Source organism: Salvelinus fontinalis, chromosome 15 (genome assembly GCF_029448725.1).
Source record: "Salvelinus fontinalis isolate EN_2023a chromosome 15, ASM2944872v1, whole genome shotgun sequence".
NCBI classification, from domain to species: domain Eukaryota; kingdom Metazoa; phylum Chordata; class Actinopteri; order Salmoniformes; family Salmonidae; genus Salvelinus; species Salvelinus fontinalis.
Window position 1 is genome coordinate 1,496,654 of NC_074679.1, and position 18,281 is coordinate 1,514,934.

Sequence of the window (18,281 nt, forward strand, 5' to 3'; positions counted from 1 at the left end):
CTCTGATCACATCTGGCCCCGTGTCCTCTCTGATCACATCTGGCCCCGTGTCCTCTCTGATCACATCTGGCCCCGTGTCCTCTCTGATCACATCTGGCCCCGTGTCCTCTCTGATCACATCTGGCCCCGTGTCCTCTCTGATCACATCTGGCCCCGTGTCCTCTCTGATCACATCTGGCCCCGTGTCCTCTCTGATCACATCTGGCCCCGTGTCCTCTCTGATCACATCTGGCCCCGTGTCCTCTCTGATCACATCTGGCCCCGTGTCCTCTCTGATCACATCTGGCCCCGTGTCCTCTCTGATCACATCTGGCCCCGTGTCCTCTCTGATCATATCTGGCCCCGTGTCCTCTCTGATCACATCTGGCCCCGTGTCCTCTCTGATCACATCTGGCCCCGTGTCTTCTCTGATCACATCTGGCCCCGTGCCCTCTCTGATCACATCTGGCCCCGTGTCCTCTCTGATCACATCTGGCCCCGTGCCCTCTCTGATCACATCTGGCCCCGTGTCCTCTCTGATCACATCTGGCCCTGTGGCCTCTCTGATCACATCTGGCCCTGTGGCCTCTCTGATCATATCTGGCCCTGTGGCCTCTCTGATCACATCTGGCCCTGTGGCCTCTCTGATCATATCTGGCCCTGTGGCCTCTCTGATCATATCTGGCCCCGTGGCCTCTAGTGCTGGCAACCTGGTTCAACCTGGTTCTGTAACCAGTGCTGGCAACCTGGTTCAACCTGGTTCAACCTGGTTCAACCTGGCTGCAGAAATGTGCTTTAAAGCAGTGTCCAAATCCATCGGATGTAGTGATCACAATATAGTGGCCATATCTATGAAAACCAACGTTTCCAAAGGCCTAATATAGTGTATATGTTTTGTAGTGATTCCTATGTTGTTGGCGTAAAGAATATTTGTTTGTCTGTGGTGTGTAATGTGGAGCAACCAGACACTATTACAGTCACTGCACCCGTTTAAGAAAATTACTAAAAACGTTGAGGAATTAAAACATTTTATGGTTGAGAGAGATGATCCAAAAGGAATGGCCAGTAAGTCTGGCTTCACAACCGATTGGCCAATGTATTGCGCATGCGCTCAGAGCATGCGCAGACCAGCTGGCTGGTGTGCTTACAGGCATATTAAACCTGTTCCTATCCCAATCTACTGTACCCACATGCTTCAAGATGGCCACCGTTGTTCCTGTACTCAAGAAGGCAAAGATAACTGAACTAAATGACTACCGCCCCGTAGCACTCACTTCTGTCATCATGAAGAGCTTCGAGAGACGAGTCAAGGATCATATCACCTCCATCCTGCCTGTCACCCTAGACCCACTTGCCATTGTACCCATAGTACCCTCCAAACTCATCAAGCTTGAGACCCTGGGTCTCGACCCCGCCCTGTGCAACTGGGTCCTGGACTTCCTGACGGGCTGCCCCCAGGTGTCAACACAGGGGCCCCACAAGGGTGCGTTCTCAGCCCCCTCCTGTACTCCCTGTTCACCCACAACTGCGTGGCCATGCACGCCTCCAACTCAATCATCAAGTTTGCAGATGACACAACAGTGGCAGGCTTGATTACCAACGACGACGAGACGGCCTACAGGGAGGAGGTGAGGGCCCTTGGAGTGTGGTGTCAGGAAAAAATATCCTCTCACTCAAAGTCAACAAGACAAAAGATGATGGTGGACTTCAGGAAACAACAGAGGGAGCACCCCCCTATCCACATCGACAGGACAGCAGGAGAAGGTGGAAAGGTAAGTTCCTCTGCGTACATATCACGGACAAACTGAAATGGTCCACTCACACAGACAGTGTGGTGAAGGCGCAACAGCACCTTTTCAACCTCAGGAGGCTGAAGAAATGTGGCTTGTCACCTAAAACTTTTGGAGATGTACAATTGATAGCATCCTGTAGCATCACCTGGTACAGCAAATGCACTTCCCACAACCGTAAGGCTCTCCAGAGTGTGGTGCGGCCTGCACAACGCATCACCAGGGGCAAACTACCTGCCCTCCAGGACACCTACACCACCCGATGTCACAGGAAGGCCATAAAGATCATCAAGGACAACAACCACCCGAGCCACTGCCTGTTCACCCCGCTATCATCCAGAAGGCGAGGTCAGTACAGGTGCATCAAAGCAGGGACCGAGAGACTGAAAAACAGCTTCTATCTCAAGGCCATCAGGTTGTTAAACAGCCATCACTAACACAGAGAGGCTGCTGTCTACATAGACTTGTTATCATTGGCCACTTTAATGGAACACTAGTCACTTTAATGTTTACATATCTCGCATTACTCATCTCATATACATGTATACTGTCTCCTTCACTATCTGTTGCGTCTTAGCCGTTCTGTCACTGCTCATCCATATATTTTAAACTTATATATATTCTTATCCCATTCCATTACTAGATTGTGTGTATTAGGTAATATCTAACAATTCCACAACAAAACCTGTTAGATACTGCTGCACTGTCAGATCTAGAAGCATTTCACTATACAATAACATCTGCTAACCATGTGACCAATAACACCTGCTAACCATGTGACCAATAACATCTGCTAACCATGTGACCAATAACACCTGCTAACCATGTGACCAATAACATCTGCTAACCATGTGACCAATAACATCTGCTAACCATGTGACCAATAACATCTGCTAACCATGTGACCAATAACATCTGCTAACCATGTGACAATAACATCTGCTAACCATGTGACCAATAACACCTGCTAACCATGTGACCAATAACACCTGCTAACCATGTGACCAATAACATCTGCTAACCATGTGACCAATAACATCTGCTAACCATGTGACCAATAACATCTGCTAACCATGTGACTAATAACATCTGCTAACCATGTGACTAATAACATCTGCTAACCATGTGACCAATAACATCTGCTAACCATGTGACCAATAACATCTGCTAACCATGTGACAATAACATCTGCTAACCATGTGACCAATAACATCTGCTAACCATGGGACCAATATCATCTGCTAACCATGGGACCAATAACATCTGCTAACCATGTGACCAATAACATCTGCTAACCATGTGACCAATAACATCTGCTAACCATGTGACAATAACATCTGCTAACCATGTGACCAATAACATCTGCTAACCATGTGACTAATAACATCTGCTAACCATGTGACTAATAACATCTGCTAACCATGTGACCAATAACATCTGCTAACCATGTAGATGTGACCAATAACATCTGCTAACCATGTGACAATAACATCTGCTAACCATGTGACCAATAACATCTGCTAACCATGTGACCAATAACATCTGCTAACCATGTGTATGTGACCAATACCATCTGCTAACCATGTGACCAATACCATCTGCTAACCATGTGACCAATAACATCTGCTAACCATGTGACCAATAACATCTGCTACTCATGTGACAATAACATCTGCTAACCATGTGTATGTGACCAATACCATCTGCTAACCATGTGACCAATACCATCTGCTAACCATGTGACCAATAACATCTGCTAACCATGTGACCAATAACATCTGCTAACCATGTGACTAATAACATCTGCTAACCATGTGACTAATAACATCTGCTAACCATGTGACCAATAACATCTGCTAACCATGTAGATGTGACCAATAACATCTGCTAACCATGTGACAATAACATCTGCTAACCATGTGACCAATAACATCTGCTAACCATGTGACCAATAACATCTGCTAACCATGTGTATGTGACCAATACCATCTGCTAACCATGTGACCAATACCATCTGCTAACCATGTGACCAATAACATCTGCTACTCATGTGACAATAACATCTGCTAACCATGTGTATGTGACCAATACCATCTGCTAACCATGTGACCAATACCATCTGCTAACCATGTGACCAATAACATCTGCTAACCATGTGACCAATAACATCTGCTAACCATGTGACCAATAACATCTGCTAACCATGTGACCAATAACATCTGCTAACCATGTGACCAATAACATCTGCTAACCATGTGACCAATAACATCTGCTAACCATGTGACCAATAACATCTGCTAACCATGTGACTAATAACATCTGCTAACCATGTGACTAATAACATCTGCTAACCATGTGACCAATAACATCTGCTAACCATGTGACCAATAACATCTGCTAACCATGTGACAATAACATCTGCTAACCATGTGACCAATAACATCTGCTAACCATGGGACCAATATCATCTGCTAACCATGGGACCAATAACATCTGCTAACCATGTGACCAATAACATCTGCTAACCATGTGACCAATAACATCTGCTAACCATGTGACAATAACATCTGCTAACCATGTGACCAATAACATCTGCTAACCATGTGACTAATAACATCTGCTAACCATGTGACCAATAACATCTGCTAACCATGTAGATGTGACCAATAACATCTGCTAACCATGTGACAATAACATCTGCTAACCATGTGACCAATAACATCTGCTAACCATGTGACCAATAACATCTGCTAACCATGTGTATGTGACCAATACCATCTGCTAACCATGTGACCAATACCATCTGCTAACCATGTGACCAATAACATCTGCTAACCATGTGACCAATAACATCTGCTACTCATGTGACAATAACATCTGCTAACCATGTGTATGTGACCAATACCATCTGCTAACCATGTGACCAATACCATCTGCTAACCATGTGACCAATAACATCTGCTAACCATGTGACCAATAACATCTGCTAACCATGTGACTAATAACATCTGCTAACCATGTGACTAATAACATCTGCTAACCATGTGACCAATAACATCTGCTAACCATGTAGATGTGACCAATAACATCTGCTAACCATGTGACAATAACATCTGCTAACCATGTGACCAATAACATCTGCTAACCATGTGACCAATAACATCTGCTAACCATGTGTATGTGACCAATACCATCTGCTAACCATGTGACCAATACCATCTGCTAACCATGTGACCAATAACATCTGCTACTCATGTGACAATAACATCTGCTAACCATGTGTATGTGACCAATACCATCTGCTAACCATGTGACCAATACCATCTGCTAACCATGTGACCAATAACATCTGCTAACCATGTGACCAATAACATCTGCTAACCATGTGACCAATAACATCTGCTAACCATGTGACCAATAACATCTGCTAACCATGTGACCAATAACATCTGCTAACCATGTGACCAATAACATCTGCTAACCATGTGACCAATAGCATCTGCTAACCATGTGACCAATAGCATCTGCTAACCATGTGACAATAACATCTGCTAACCATGTGACCAATAACATCTGCTAACCATGTGACCAATAACATCTACTAACCATGTGACCAATAACATCTACTAACCATGTGTCCAATAACATCTGCTAACCATGTGACCAATAACACCTGCTAACCATGTGACCAATAACACCTGCTAACCATGTGACCAATAACATCTGCTAACCATGTGACCAATAACATCTGCTAACCATGTGACCAATAACATCTGCTAACCATGTGACTAATAACATCTGCTAACCATGTGACTAATAACATCTGCTAACCATGTGACCAATAACATCTGCTAACCATGTGACCAATAACATCTGCTAACCATGTGACAATAACATCTGCTAACCATGTGACCAATAACATCTGCTAACCATGGGACCAATATCATCTGCTAACCATGGGACCAATAACATCTGCTAACCATGTGACCAATAACATCTGCTAACCATGTGACCAATAACATCTGCTAACCATGTGACAATAACATCTGCTAACCATGTGACCAATAACATCTGCTAACCATGTGACTAATAACATCTGCTAACCATGTGACTAATAACATCTGCTAACCATGTGACCAATAACATCTGCTAACCATGTAGATGTGACCAATAACATCTGCTAACCATGTGACAATAACATCTGCTAACCATGTGACCAATAACATCTGCTAACCATGTGACCAATAACATCTGCTAACCATGTGTATGTGACCAATACCATCTGCTAACCATGTGACCAATACCATCTGCTAACCATGTGACCAATAACATCTGCTAACCATGTGACCAATAACATCTGCTACTCATGTGACAATAACATCTGCTAACCATGTGTATGTGACCAATACCATCTGCTAACCATGTGACCAATACCATCTGCTAACCATGTGACCAATAACATCTGCTAACCATGTGACCAATAACATCTGCTAACCATGTGACTAATAACATCTGCTAACCATGTGACTAATAACATCTGCTAACCATGTGACCAATAACATCTGCTAACCATGTAGATGTGACCAATAACATCTGCTAACCATGTGACAATAACATCTGCTAACCATGTGACCAATAACATCTGCTAACCATGTGACCAATAACATCTGCTAACCATGTGTATGTGACCAATACCATCTGCTAACCATGTGTATGTGACCAATACCATCTGCTAACCATGTGACCAATACCATCTGCTAACCATGTGACCAATAACATCTGCTAACCATGTGACAATAACATCTGCTAACCATGTGACAATAACATCTGCTAACCATGTGACCAATACCATCTGCTAACCATGTGACCAATACCATCTGCTAACCATGTGACCAATAACATCTGCTAACCATGTGACCAATAACATCTGCTAACCATGTGACCAATAACATCTGCTAACCATGTGACCAATAACATCTGCTAACCATGTGACCAATAACATCTGCTAACCATGTGACCAATAGCATCTGCTAACCATGTGTATGTGACCAATAACATCTGCTAACCATGTGACAATAACATCTGCTAACCATGTGACCGATAACATCTGCTAACCATGTGACCAATAACATCTACTAACCATGTGACCAATAACATCTACTAACCATGTGTCCAATAACATCTGCTAACCATGTGACCAATAACATCTGCTAACCATGTGACCAATAACATCTACTAACCATGTGTATGTGACCAATACCATCTGCTAACCATGTGACCATTAACATCTGCTAACCATGTGACCATTAACATCTGCTAACCATGTGACCAATAACATCTGCTAACCATGTGTATGTGGACAATAAAAATAGATTTTACTAATTGGCTGAGCGAAATTGATGATAAAAAGATTGTGGTGCTGTCTTGTTAGACTTTAGTGCAGCTTTTCACATTATCGTTCAGTCTGCGCTGTAAAAACGTATGTGTTATGGCTTTACACCCCCTGCTATAATGTGTTGTGGCTTTACACCCCCTGCTATAATGTGTTGTGGCTTTACACCCCCTGCTATAATGTGTTGTGGCTTTACACCCCCTGCTATAATGTGTTGTGGCTTTACACCCCCTGCTATAATGTGTTGTGGCTTTACACCCCCTGCTATAATGTGTTGTGGCTTTACACCCCCTGCTATAATGTGTTGTGGCTTTACACCCCCTGCTATAATGTGTTGTGGCTTTACACCCCCTGCTATAATGTGTTGTGGCTTTACACCCCCTGCTATAATGTGTTGTGGCTTTACACCCCCTGCTATAATGTGTTGTGGCTTTACACCCCCTGCTATAATGTGTTGTGGCTTTACACCCCCTGCTATAATGTGTTGTGGCTTTACACCCCCTGCTATAATGTGTTGTGGCTTTACACCCCCTGCTATAATGTGTTGTGGCTTTACACCCCCTGCTATAATGTGTTGTGGCTTTACACCCCCTGCTATAATGTGTTGTGGCTTTACACCCCCTGCTATAATGTGTTGTGGCTTTACACCCCCTGCTATAATGTGTTGTGGCTTTACACCCCCTGCTATAATGTGTTGTGGCTTTACACCCCCTGCTATAATGTGTTATGGCTTTACACCCCCTGCTATAATGTGTTATGGCTTTACACCCCCTGCTATAATGTGTTATGGCTTTACACCCCCTGCTATAATGTGTTATGGCTTTACACCCCCTGCTATAATGTGTTATGGCTTTACACCCCCTGCTATAATGTGTTATGGCTTTACACCCCCTGCTATAATGTGTTATGGCTTTACACCCCCTGCTATAATGTGTTATGGCTTTACACCCCCTGCTATAATGTGTTATGGCTTTACACCCCGTGTTATAATGTGTTATGGCTTTACATCCCCTGCTATAATGTGTTATGGCTTTACACCCCCTGCTATAATGTGTTATGGCTTTATACCCCCTGCTATAATGTGTTATGGCTTTACACCCCCTGCTATATTGTGGATAAAGAGTTACCTGTCTAACAGAACACAGAGGGTGTTATGGCTTTACACCCCCTGCTATATTGTGTTATGGCTTTACACCCCCTGCTATAATGTGTTATGGCTTTACACCCCCTGCTATAATGTGGATAAAGAGTTACCTGTCTAACAGAACACAGAGGGTGTTCTTTAATGGAAGCCTCTCCAACATAATCCAGGTAAACTCTTAATGATCAGCTATGAAAAGCCAACTGAAAATTATTCATGATTATTATTTGACCATGCTTGTCACTTATGAACATTTTTGAACATCTTGGCATAGTTCTGTTATAATCTCCACCCGGCACAGCCAGAAGAGGACTGGCCACCCCTCATAGCCTGGTTCCTCTCTAGGTTTCTTCCTAGGTTTTGGCCTTTCTAGGGAGTTTTTCCTAGCCACCGTGCTTCTACACCTGCATTACTAGCTGTTTGGGGTTTTAGGCTGGGTTTCTGTACAGCACTTCGAGATATTAGCTGATGTACGAAGGGCTATATAAAATAAAATTGATTGATTGATTCAGGAGTTCCCCAGGGCAGCTGTCTAGGCCACCTACTTTTTCCAATCTTTACTAATGACATGCCACTGGCTTTGAGTAAAGCGGAGGACTCAACACTATAGACGTCAGCTACTACAGCGACTGATTCTTGACGGCCTACCCCGGCCAAAACCTGGATGACGCTGGGACAATTGTGAGCAGCCGGCCGTGTTCGGGAGTCCCATATGGCGGCGCACAATTGGCCCAGCGTCTTCCGGGTTTGGCCGGTGTACGCCGTCATTGTAAATAAGAATTTGTTCTTAACTGACTTTCCTAGTTAAAGTTTCAATTTATTAAGCATTTATTTTTTTATAATAAATAATAACATGTACTTGGTCTTTTACCAAATAGGGCTATCTTCTGTTTACCACGCTTACCTTGTCACAACACAACTGATTGGCTCAAACGCATTAAGAAAATAAATTCCACAATGCAACTTTGAGCAAGGCACACCTGTTAATTGAAATGCATTACAGGTGACTACCTCATGAAGCTGGTTGAGAGAATGCCAAGAGTGTACAAAGCTGTCAAGGCAAAGGGTGGCTACTTTGAAGAATCTAATATACATGTTGATTTTGATTAACACTTTTTTGGTTACTACATGATTCCATGTGTGTTATTTCATAGCTTGTCTTCACTATTAATCTACAATGTAGAAAACAGTGAGAGAAAAAGCTAAACCATGGCATGAGTACGTGTCCAAACTTTTACTTTTAACTGTATGAAAATATGACATCACTTATAGCATACAACTACATATATAGTAAGTGATATATATATACACACCCACACTGTTGAAGTTTACATACATTAGGTTGGAGTCATTAAAACAAATTTTTCAACCACTCAACAAATTTTTTTGTCAATAAACTATAACTTTGGCAAGTTGGTTAGGACATCTACTTTGTGTATGACAAGTAATTTTTCCAACAATTGTTTACAGGCAGATTATTTCACTGTATCACAATTCCAGTGGGTCAAAGTTTACATACACTAAGTCGACGGTGCCTTTAAACAGCTTGGAAAATTCCAGAAAATGATGTCACGGCTTTAGAAGCTTCTGACATCATGAGTCAATTGGAGGTGTACCTGTGGATGTATTTCAAGGCCTACCTTCAAACTCAGTGCCTCCTTGCATCATGGGAAAATCAAGAGATCAGCCAAGACCTCAGAAAAAAAAATTGTAGACCACAAGTCTGGTTCATCTTTGGGAGCAATTTCCAAACGCCTGAAGGTACCACGTTCATCTGTACAAACTATAGTTCGCAAGTATAAACACCATGGGACCACGCAGCCGTCATACCACTCAGGAAGGAGACACGTTCTGTCTCCTAGAGATGAATGTACTGTGGTGCGAAAAGTGCAAATCAATCCCAGAACAACAGCAAAGGACCTTGTGAAGATGCTGGAGGAAACAGGTACAAAAGTATCTATATCCACAGTAAAACGAGTCCTATATCGACATAACCTGAAAGGCCGCTCAGCAAGGAAGAAGCCACTGCTCCAAAACCGGCATAAAAAAGCCAGACTACGGTTTGCAACTGCACATGGGGACAAAGATCATACTTTTTGGAGAAATGTCCTCTGGTCTGATGAAACAAAAATAGAACTGTTTGGCCATAATGACCATCGTTATGTTTGGAGAAAAAAGGGGGAGGCTTGCAAGCCGAAGAACACCATCCCAACCGTGAAGCACGGGGGTGGCAGCATCATGTTGTGAGCTTTGCTGCAGGAGGGACTGGTGCACTTTGTCGTGGTTGAATCAGAATTAGTTAGGTAACATAGATAAATAACATGTTTTATTTATCTTCATATTATGCTTACGTGGGATACTTGTCAGTTAGAATGTCTCTTTTTGGACTATACTGTGGGCAGTTGCATTTTCCTTTCTCTCTAGGGAAAGGTAACTTGGGGCCCAGAGAGGGGAGGAGTATGGCAGTGTCTGGAACCATTGTATTACCCCTCTGATGTGTTGAACTTACCTTTCATGGTATATGACCTAGAGAATCACTCCCCTTTCTGAGCTTGACCAGGAGGGGGTGTATTTGAGATGGGAGTATCTAGAATTGACATATGCCATTGGATGAGGTAATGTTTTGGTACCAAGCACGAGATTGGAACCTCGTCTTAGGAGACCAAACTGAACGATAGTTTATAGCTAATGCTATCTAGCTATGGGATACTCCTCTTTCAAGTAAAAGGTTATTTGTAATGTTCCTAAGATCTGTTATTCGTCATGTGAGTTGAGAGGGGTGTGTCTTGGCTATAAAAGATGGAATGAATTGTTTTGTAAGGACTCAGAGAATTCATTTATAGACACTGAATTGATCTGAGAGATGGACTTTATAATATAACTCTGATTTGTGTGTGGTTTGCTCTCTCTTCATTGAGTAACACAGGAAAATACCACGACAACTTCACAAAATAGATGGCATCACGAGGAAGGACAATTATGTGGATATATTGAAGCAACATCTCAAGACATCAGTCAGGAAGTTAAAGCTTGGTCGCAAATGGGTCTTCCAAATGGACAATGACCCCAAGCATACTTCCAAAGTTGTGGCAAAATGGCTCAAGGACAACAAAGTCAATGTATTGGAGTGGCCATCACAAAGCCCTGACCTCAATCCTATAGAACATTTGTGGGCAGAACTTAAAGTGTGTGCAAGCAAGGAGGCCTACAAACCTGACTCAGTTACAACGGCTCTGTCAGGAGGAATGGGCCAAAATTCACCCAACTTATTGTGGGAAGCTTGTGGAAGGCTACCCGAAAAGTTTGACCCAAATTAAACAATGTAAAGGCAATGTTACCAAATACTAATTGAGTGTATGTAAACTTCTGACCCACTGGGAATGTGATGAAAGAAATTAAAGCTGAAATATATAATTCTCTCTACTATTATTCTGACATTTCACATTCTTAAAATGAAGTGGTGATCCTACCTGACCTAAGACAGGGAATTTGTACTAGAATTAAATGTCAGGAATCGTGAAAAACTGAATTTAAATGTATTCGTGTCCACATAGTTACTGCACGTGATACTATAATAAAGCAATAAGGCCTAAAGAGGTGTGGTATACGGCCAATATACCACGGCTAAGGGCTGTTCCTAGGCACGACACAACAGGTGGGGGAGTGGCAGGACAGAGTTAGGAAAACCCTGGCTTAGAGGATACAATATGATCAAGATCGGGTTGGGCTATATATTCCAGCTCACCGTTCTTGAAGACCTTCCCTATCCCATTCTTCTGGAACCTGCTGCCCCGGTCTCCCTCCATGTAGGGGAAAACTCGGCCCTGGTGCGTCCAGAAGTAGTCCTTAGAACCGAAGAAGAAGACTGGGAACTCTCCGATCTCGTGGCGAAGGTGCTGGATGTTGGTGGGGATGTTCCGGGGGTGATGGATCTCTGCAGGCCACCACCTGGACAGGGTTGGGGTTAGTTAGGCCAGGGGACAGAAGAGGCAGCGCTCTACACAAACATACTGCTGACTGACCCGTAGTTGGCCAGGTCTCTGCACTGACCCGTAGTTGGCCAGGTCTCTGCACTGACCCGTAGTTGGCCAGGTCTCTGCACTGACCCGTAGTTGGCCAGGTCTCTGCACTGACCCGTAGTTGGCCAGGTCTCTGCACTGACCCGTAGTTGGCCAGGTCTCTGCACTGACCCGTAGTTGGCCAGGTCTCTGCACTGACCCGTAGTTGGCCAGGTCTCTGTACTGACCCGTAGTTGGCCAGGTCTCTGACTGACCTGTAGTTGGCCAGGTCTCTGACTGACCTGTAGTTGGCCAGGTCTCTGACTGACCTGTGGTTGGCCAGGTCTCTGACTGACCTGTAGTTGGCCAGGTCTCTGACTGACCTGTAGTTGGCCAGGTCTCTGACTGACCTGTGGTTGGCCAGGTCTCTGACTGACCTGTAGTTGGCCAGGTCTCTGACTGACCTGTAGTTGGCCAGGTCTCTGACTGACCTGTAGTTGGCCAGGTCTCTGACTGACCTGTAGTTGGCCAGGTCTCTGACTGACCCGTAGTTGGCCAGGTCTCTGACTGACCCGTAGTTGGCCATGTCCCTGTACTGACCTGTAGTTGCCCATGTCCCTGTACTGACCTGTAGTTGCCCAGTTTGACCCAGATGATGTCTCTGTATTTGGGTTTCTTTCCGGCCCGGCAGTCGTTACAGAACCAGCTGCCGTCCGGCATGGCGATGTTCAGACAGTCTGGATGGAACGCTGCTGGACACGACTCACAGCACAGGAGCTGGCCACCTACACACGACACACACACACACACACACACAGACACACACACACACACACACACAGACACACAGACTTGGAACACAAGGCAACACGTCTCTCCTGCTTGGACTACAGACTGTTCAGTGTTGCTGACGTGTGAGTGGTGGTTTTTGCTCTGACATGAACTGTCAACTGTGGGACCTTATATAGACAGGTGTGTGCCTTTCCAAATCATGTCCAATCAATTGAATTTACCACAGATGGACTCCAATCAAGTTGAAGAAACATCTCAATGATGATCAATGGAAACAGGATTCACCTGTGCTCCATTTCGAGTCTCATAGTAAAGGGTCTGAATACTTATGTAAATAAGGAATCTGTTTTTTGTGCTTTGTCATTATGGGGTATTGTTTGTAGTTTAATGAGGGGGGAAAATAATTGAATTCATTTTATAATAAGGCTTTAAAAAGTAACAAAATGTTTAAAAGTCAAGGGGTCCGAATGCACTGTAAATGCTACTGGACGACAAAATAATAATCTGTATATGCTACTGGACGACAAAATAATAATCTGTATATGCTACTGCACGACAAAATAATAATCTGTATATGCTACTGGACGACAAAATAATAATCTGTATATGCTACTGGACGACAAAATAATAATCTGTATATGCTACTGGACGACAAAATAATAATCTGTAAATGCTACTGGACGACAAAATAATAATCTGTAAATGCTACTGGACGACAAAATAATAATCTGTATATGCTACTGGACGACAAAATAATAATCTGTATATGCTACTGGACGACAAAATAATAATCTGTATATGCTACTGGACGACAAAATAATAATCTGTATATGCTACTGGACGACAAAATAATAATCTGTATATGCTACTGGACGACAAAATAATAATCTGTATATGCTACTGGACGACAAAATAATAATCTGTATATGCTACTGGACGACAAAATAATAATCTGTAAATGCTACTGGACGACAAAATAATAATCTGTAAATGCTACTGGACGACAAAATAATAATCTGTATATGCTACTGGACGACAAAATAATAATCTGTATATGCTACTGGACGACAAAATAATAATCTGTATATGCTACTGGACGACAAAATAATAATCTGTATATGCTACTGGACGACAAAATAATAATCTGTATATGCTACTGGACGACAAAATAATAATCTGTATATGCTACTGGACGACAAAATAATAATCTGTATATGCTACTGGACGACAAAATAATAATCTGTATATGCTACTGGACGACAAAATAATAATCTGTATATGCTACTGGACGACAAAATAATAATCTGTCGACCAACAACCTATTGACCAAACAACGGACAAGTTGACTAGTTAGTGGCTGTGCATCTGTGTAGTTAGTAGTGTCGTTGATATTGTGTGTGTGTATAGTTGCGTATTCGTGTAGTTAGTAGTGTCGTTGATATTGTGTGTGTGTATAGTTGCGTATTCGTGTAGTTAGTAGTGTAGTTGATATTGTGTGTGTGTATAGTTGCGTATTCGTGTAGTTAGTAGTGTAGTTGATATTGTGTGTGTGTGTGTGTGTGTGTGTGTGTGTGTGTGTGTGTGTGTGTGTGTGTGTGTGTACCTTTGGAGCAGACGAAGCACCAGCTGACGTTGACATGCGAGTGGTGGCTGTAGCCTTTCTTGGGTGAGAAGTGGTTGGTGCAGATGATGGTGGTGGGGGTCAACATCTCACTGCCAGCCGCAACACACACCTCTCCTGTATGGTACGCCACCGGGCAGCGCAGGCAACGCATCAGCTTACCTACAATACACCACGGTATTAACACACCTGACATCAGCTTACCTACAATACACCATGATATTAACACACCTGACATCAGCTTACCTACACCACATGATATTAACACACCTGACATCAGCTTACCTACACCACATGATATTAACACACCTGACATCAGCTTACCTACAATACACCATGATATTAACACACCTGACATCAGCTTACCTACAATACACCACGGTATTAACACACCTGACATCAGCTTACCTACAATACACCACATGATATTAACACACCTGACATCAGCTTACCTACAATACACCATGATATTAACACACCTGACATCAGCTTACCTACAATACACCACGGTATTAACACACCTGACATCAGCTTACCTACAATACACCACATGATATTAACACACCTGACATCAGCTTACCTACAATACACCACATGATATTAACACACCTGACATCAGCTTACCTACAACACACCACATGATATTAACACACCTGACATCAGCTTACCTACAATACACCACATGATATTAACACACCTGACATCAGCTTACCTACAATACACCACATGATATTAACACACCTGACATCAGCTTACCTACAATACACCACATGATATTAACACACCTGACATCAGCTTACCTACAATACACCACATGATATGAACACACCTGACATCAGTTTACCTACACCACATGATATTAACACACCTGACATCAGTTTACCTACAATACACCACATGATATGAACACACCTGACATCAGCTTACCTACACCACATGATATTAACACACCTGACATCAGCTTACCTACAATACACCACACCATGATATTAACACACCTGACATCAGCTTACCTACACCACATGATATTAACACACCTGACATCAGCTTACCTACAATACACCATGATATTAACACACCTGACATCAGCTTACCTACACACCATGATATTAACACACCTGACATCAGCTTACCTACACCACACCACATGATATGAACACACCTGACATCAGCTTACCTACAATACACCACATGATATTAACACACCTGACATCAGCTTACCTACAATACACCATGGTATTAACACACCTGACATCAGCTTACCTACAATACACCACACCATGATATTAACACACCTGACATCAGCTTACCTACAATACACCACACCATGATATTAACACACCTGACATCAGCTTACCTACACCACACCACATGATATTAACACACCTGACATCAGTTTACCTACAATACACCATGATATTAACACACCTGACATCAGCTTACCTACAATACACCACATGATATTAACACACCTGACATCAGCTTACCTACAATACACCACATGATATTAACACACCTGACATCAGCTTACCTACACCACACCATGATATTAACACACCTGACATCAGCTTACCTACAATACACCATGATATTAACACACCTGACATCAGCTTACCTACACCACACCACATGATATTAACACACCTGACATCAGCTTACCTACACCACACCACATGATATTAACACACCTGACATCAGCTTACCTACACCACACCATGATATTAACACACCTGACATCAGCTTACCTACAATACACCACATGATATTAACACACCTGACATCAGCTTACCTACAATACACCACATGATATTAACACACCTGACATCAGCTTACCTACAATACACCACATGATATTAACACACCTGACATCAGCTTACCTACAATACACCACATGATATTAACACACCTGACATCAGCTTACCTACAATACACCATGATATTAACACACCTGACATCAGCTTACCTACAATACACCACATGATATTAACACACCTGACATCAGCTAAACCTACAATACACCATGATATTAACACACCTGACATCAGCTTACCTACAATACACCATGATATTAACACACCTGACATCAGCTTACCTACAATACACCACATGATATTAACACACCTGACATCAGCTTACCTACAATACACCACATGATATTAACACACCTGACATCAGCTTACCTACAATACACCACATGATATTAACACACCTGACATCAGCTTACCTACAACACACCACATGATATTAACACACCTGACATCAGCTTACCTACAATACACCACATGATATTAACACACCTGACATCAGCTTACCTACAATACACCACATGATATTAACACACCTGACATCAGCTTACCTACAACACACCACATGATATTAACACACCTGACATCAGCTTACCTACAATACACCACATGATATTAACACACCTGACATCAGTTTACCCACACCACATGATATGAACACACCTGACATCAGTTTACCTACACCACATGATATTAACACACCTGACATCAGCTTACCTACAATACACCACATGATATTAACACACCTGACATCAGCTTACCTACAATACACCACATGATATTAACACACCTGACATCAGCTTACCTACAATACACCACATGATATTAACACACCTGACATCAGCTTACCTACACCACATGATATTAACACACCTGACATCAGCTTACCTACAATACACCACATGATATTAACACACCTGACATCAGCTTACCTACACCACACCATGATATTAACACACCTGACATCAGCTTACCTACACCACGATATTAACACACCTGACATCAGCTTACCTACAATACACCATGATATTAACACACCTGACATCAGCTAAACCTACAATACACCATGATATTAACACACCTGACATCAGCTTACCTACAATACACCATGATATTAACACACCTGACATCAGCTTACCTACACCACACCACATGATATTAACACACCTGACATCAGCTTACCTACAATACACCACATGATATTAACACACCTGACATCAGCTTACCTACAATACACCACATGATATTAACACACCTGACATCAGCTTACCTACACCACACCACGGTATTAACACACCTGACATCATAGACCATGGACAGTCAGATCTCTAGGGCTGTCCCCCCTCCCTCCCAAAATAAATCTTGGTCGACCGAGAGTTTCCCCAGACCAATCCATTTTAAAACGTTCATTTTTCCACCCTGTGTGTTTGAATAAAATCAACTATTTGCACTGGACTTGTCGGACGCTTTAAACGGTTTGATTGAATAATTAAGTCACCCAAATGACTCAAGATGGTCACGCTGTGTAAAAACACAAAAAGACAGCGAGTGCCTGTGTGATTGGCGCTCATCGTCTGTCCTCCCTTCTACAGGGGAAAGACAGCGAGTGCCTGTGTGATTGGCGCTCATCGTCTGTCCTCCCTTCTACAGCGGAAAGACAGCGAGTGCCTGTGTGATTGGCGCTCATCGTCTGTCCTCCCTTCTACAGCGGAAAGACAGCGAGTGCCTGTGTGATTGGCGCTCATCGTCTGTCCTCCCTTCTA

At 42.9% G+C, this 18,281-nt stretch overlaps 1 protein-coding gene across 1 annotated transcript in view; it reads right to left on the reverse strand.

Annotated features, from left to right (window-relative positions):
* The window catches only part of nsd2 (nuclear receptor binding SET domain protein 2), a 102,293-nt gene that overhangs the window by 20,977 nt on the left and 63,035 nt on the right, over positions 1-18,281 (reverse strand). Inside the window, exons 12-14 of the mRNA XM_055862418.1 lie at positions 14,696-14,875; positions 12,929-13,085; positions 12,048-12,250 (exon numbers count right to left, since the gene is read on the reverse strand). Coding sequence (XP_055718393.1) covers positions 12,048-12,250; positions 12,929-13,085; positions 14,696-14,875 — 540 coding nt within the window. The remainder of the gene's footprint in view (positions 1-12,047; positions 12,251-12,928; positions 13,086-14,695; positions 14,876-18,281) is intronic.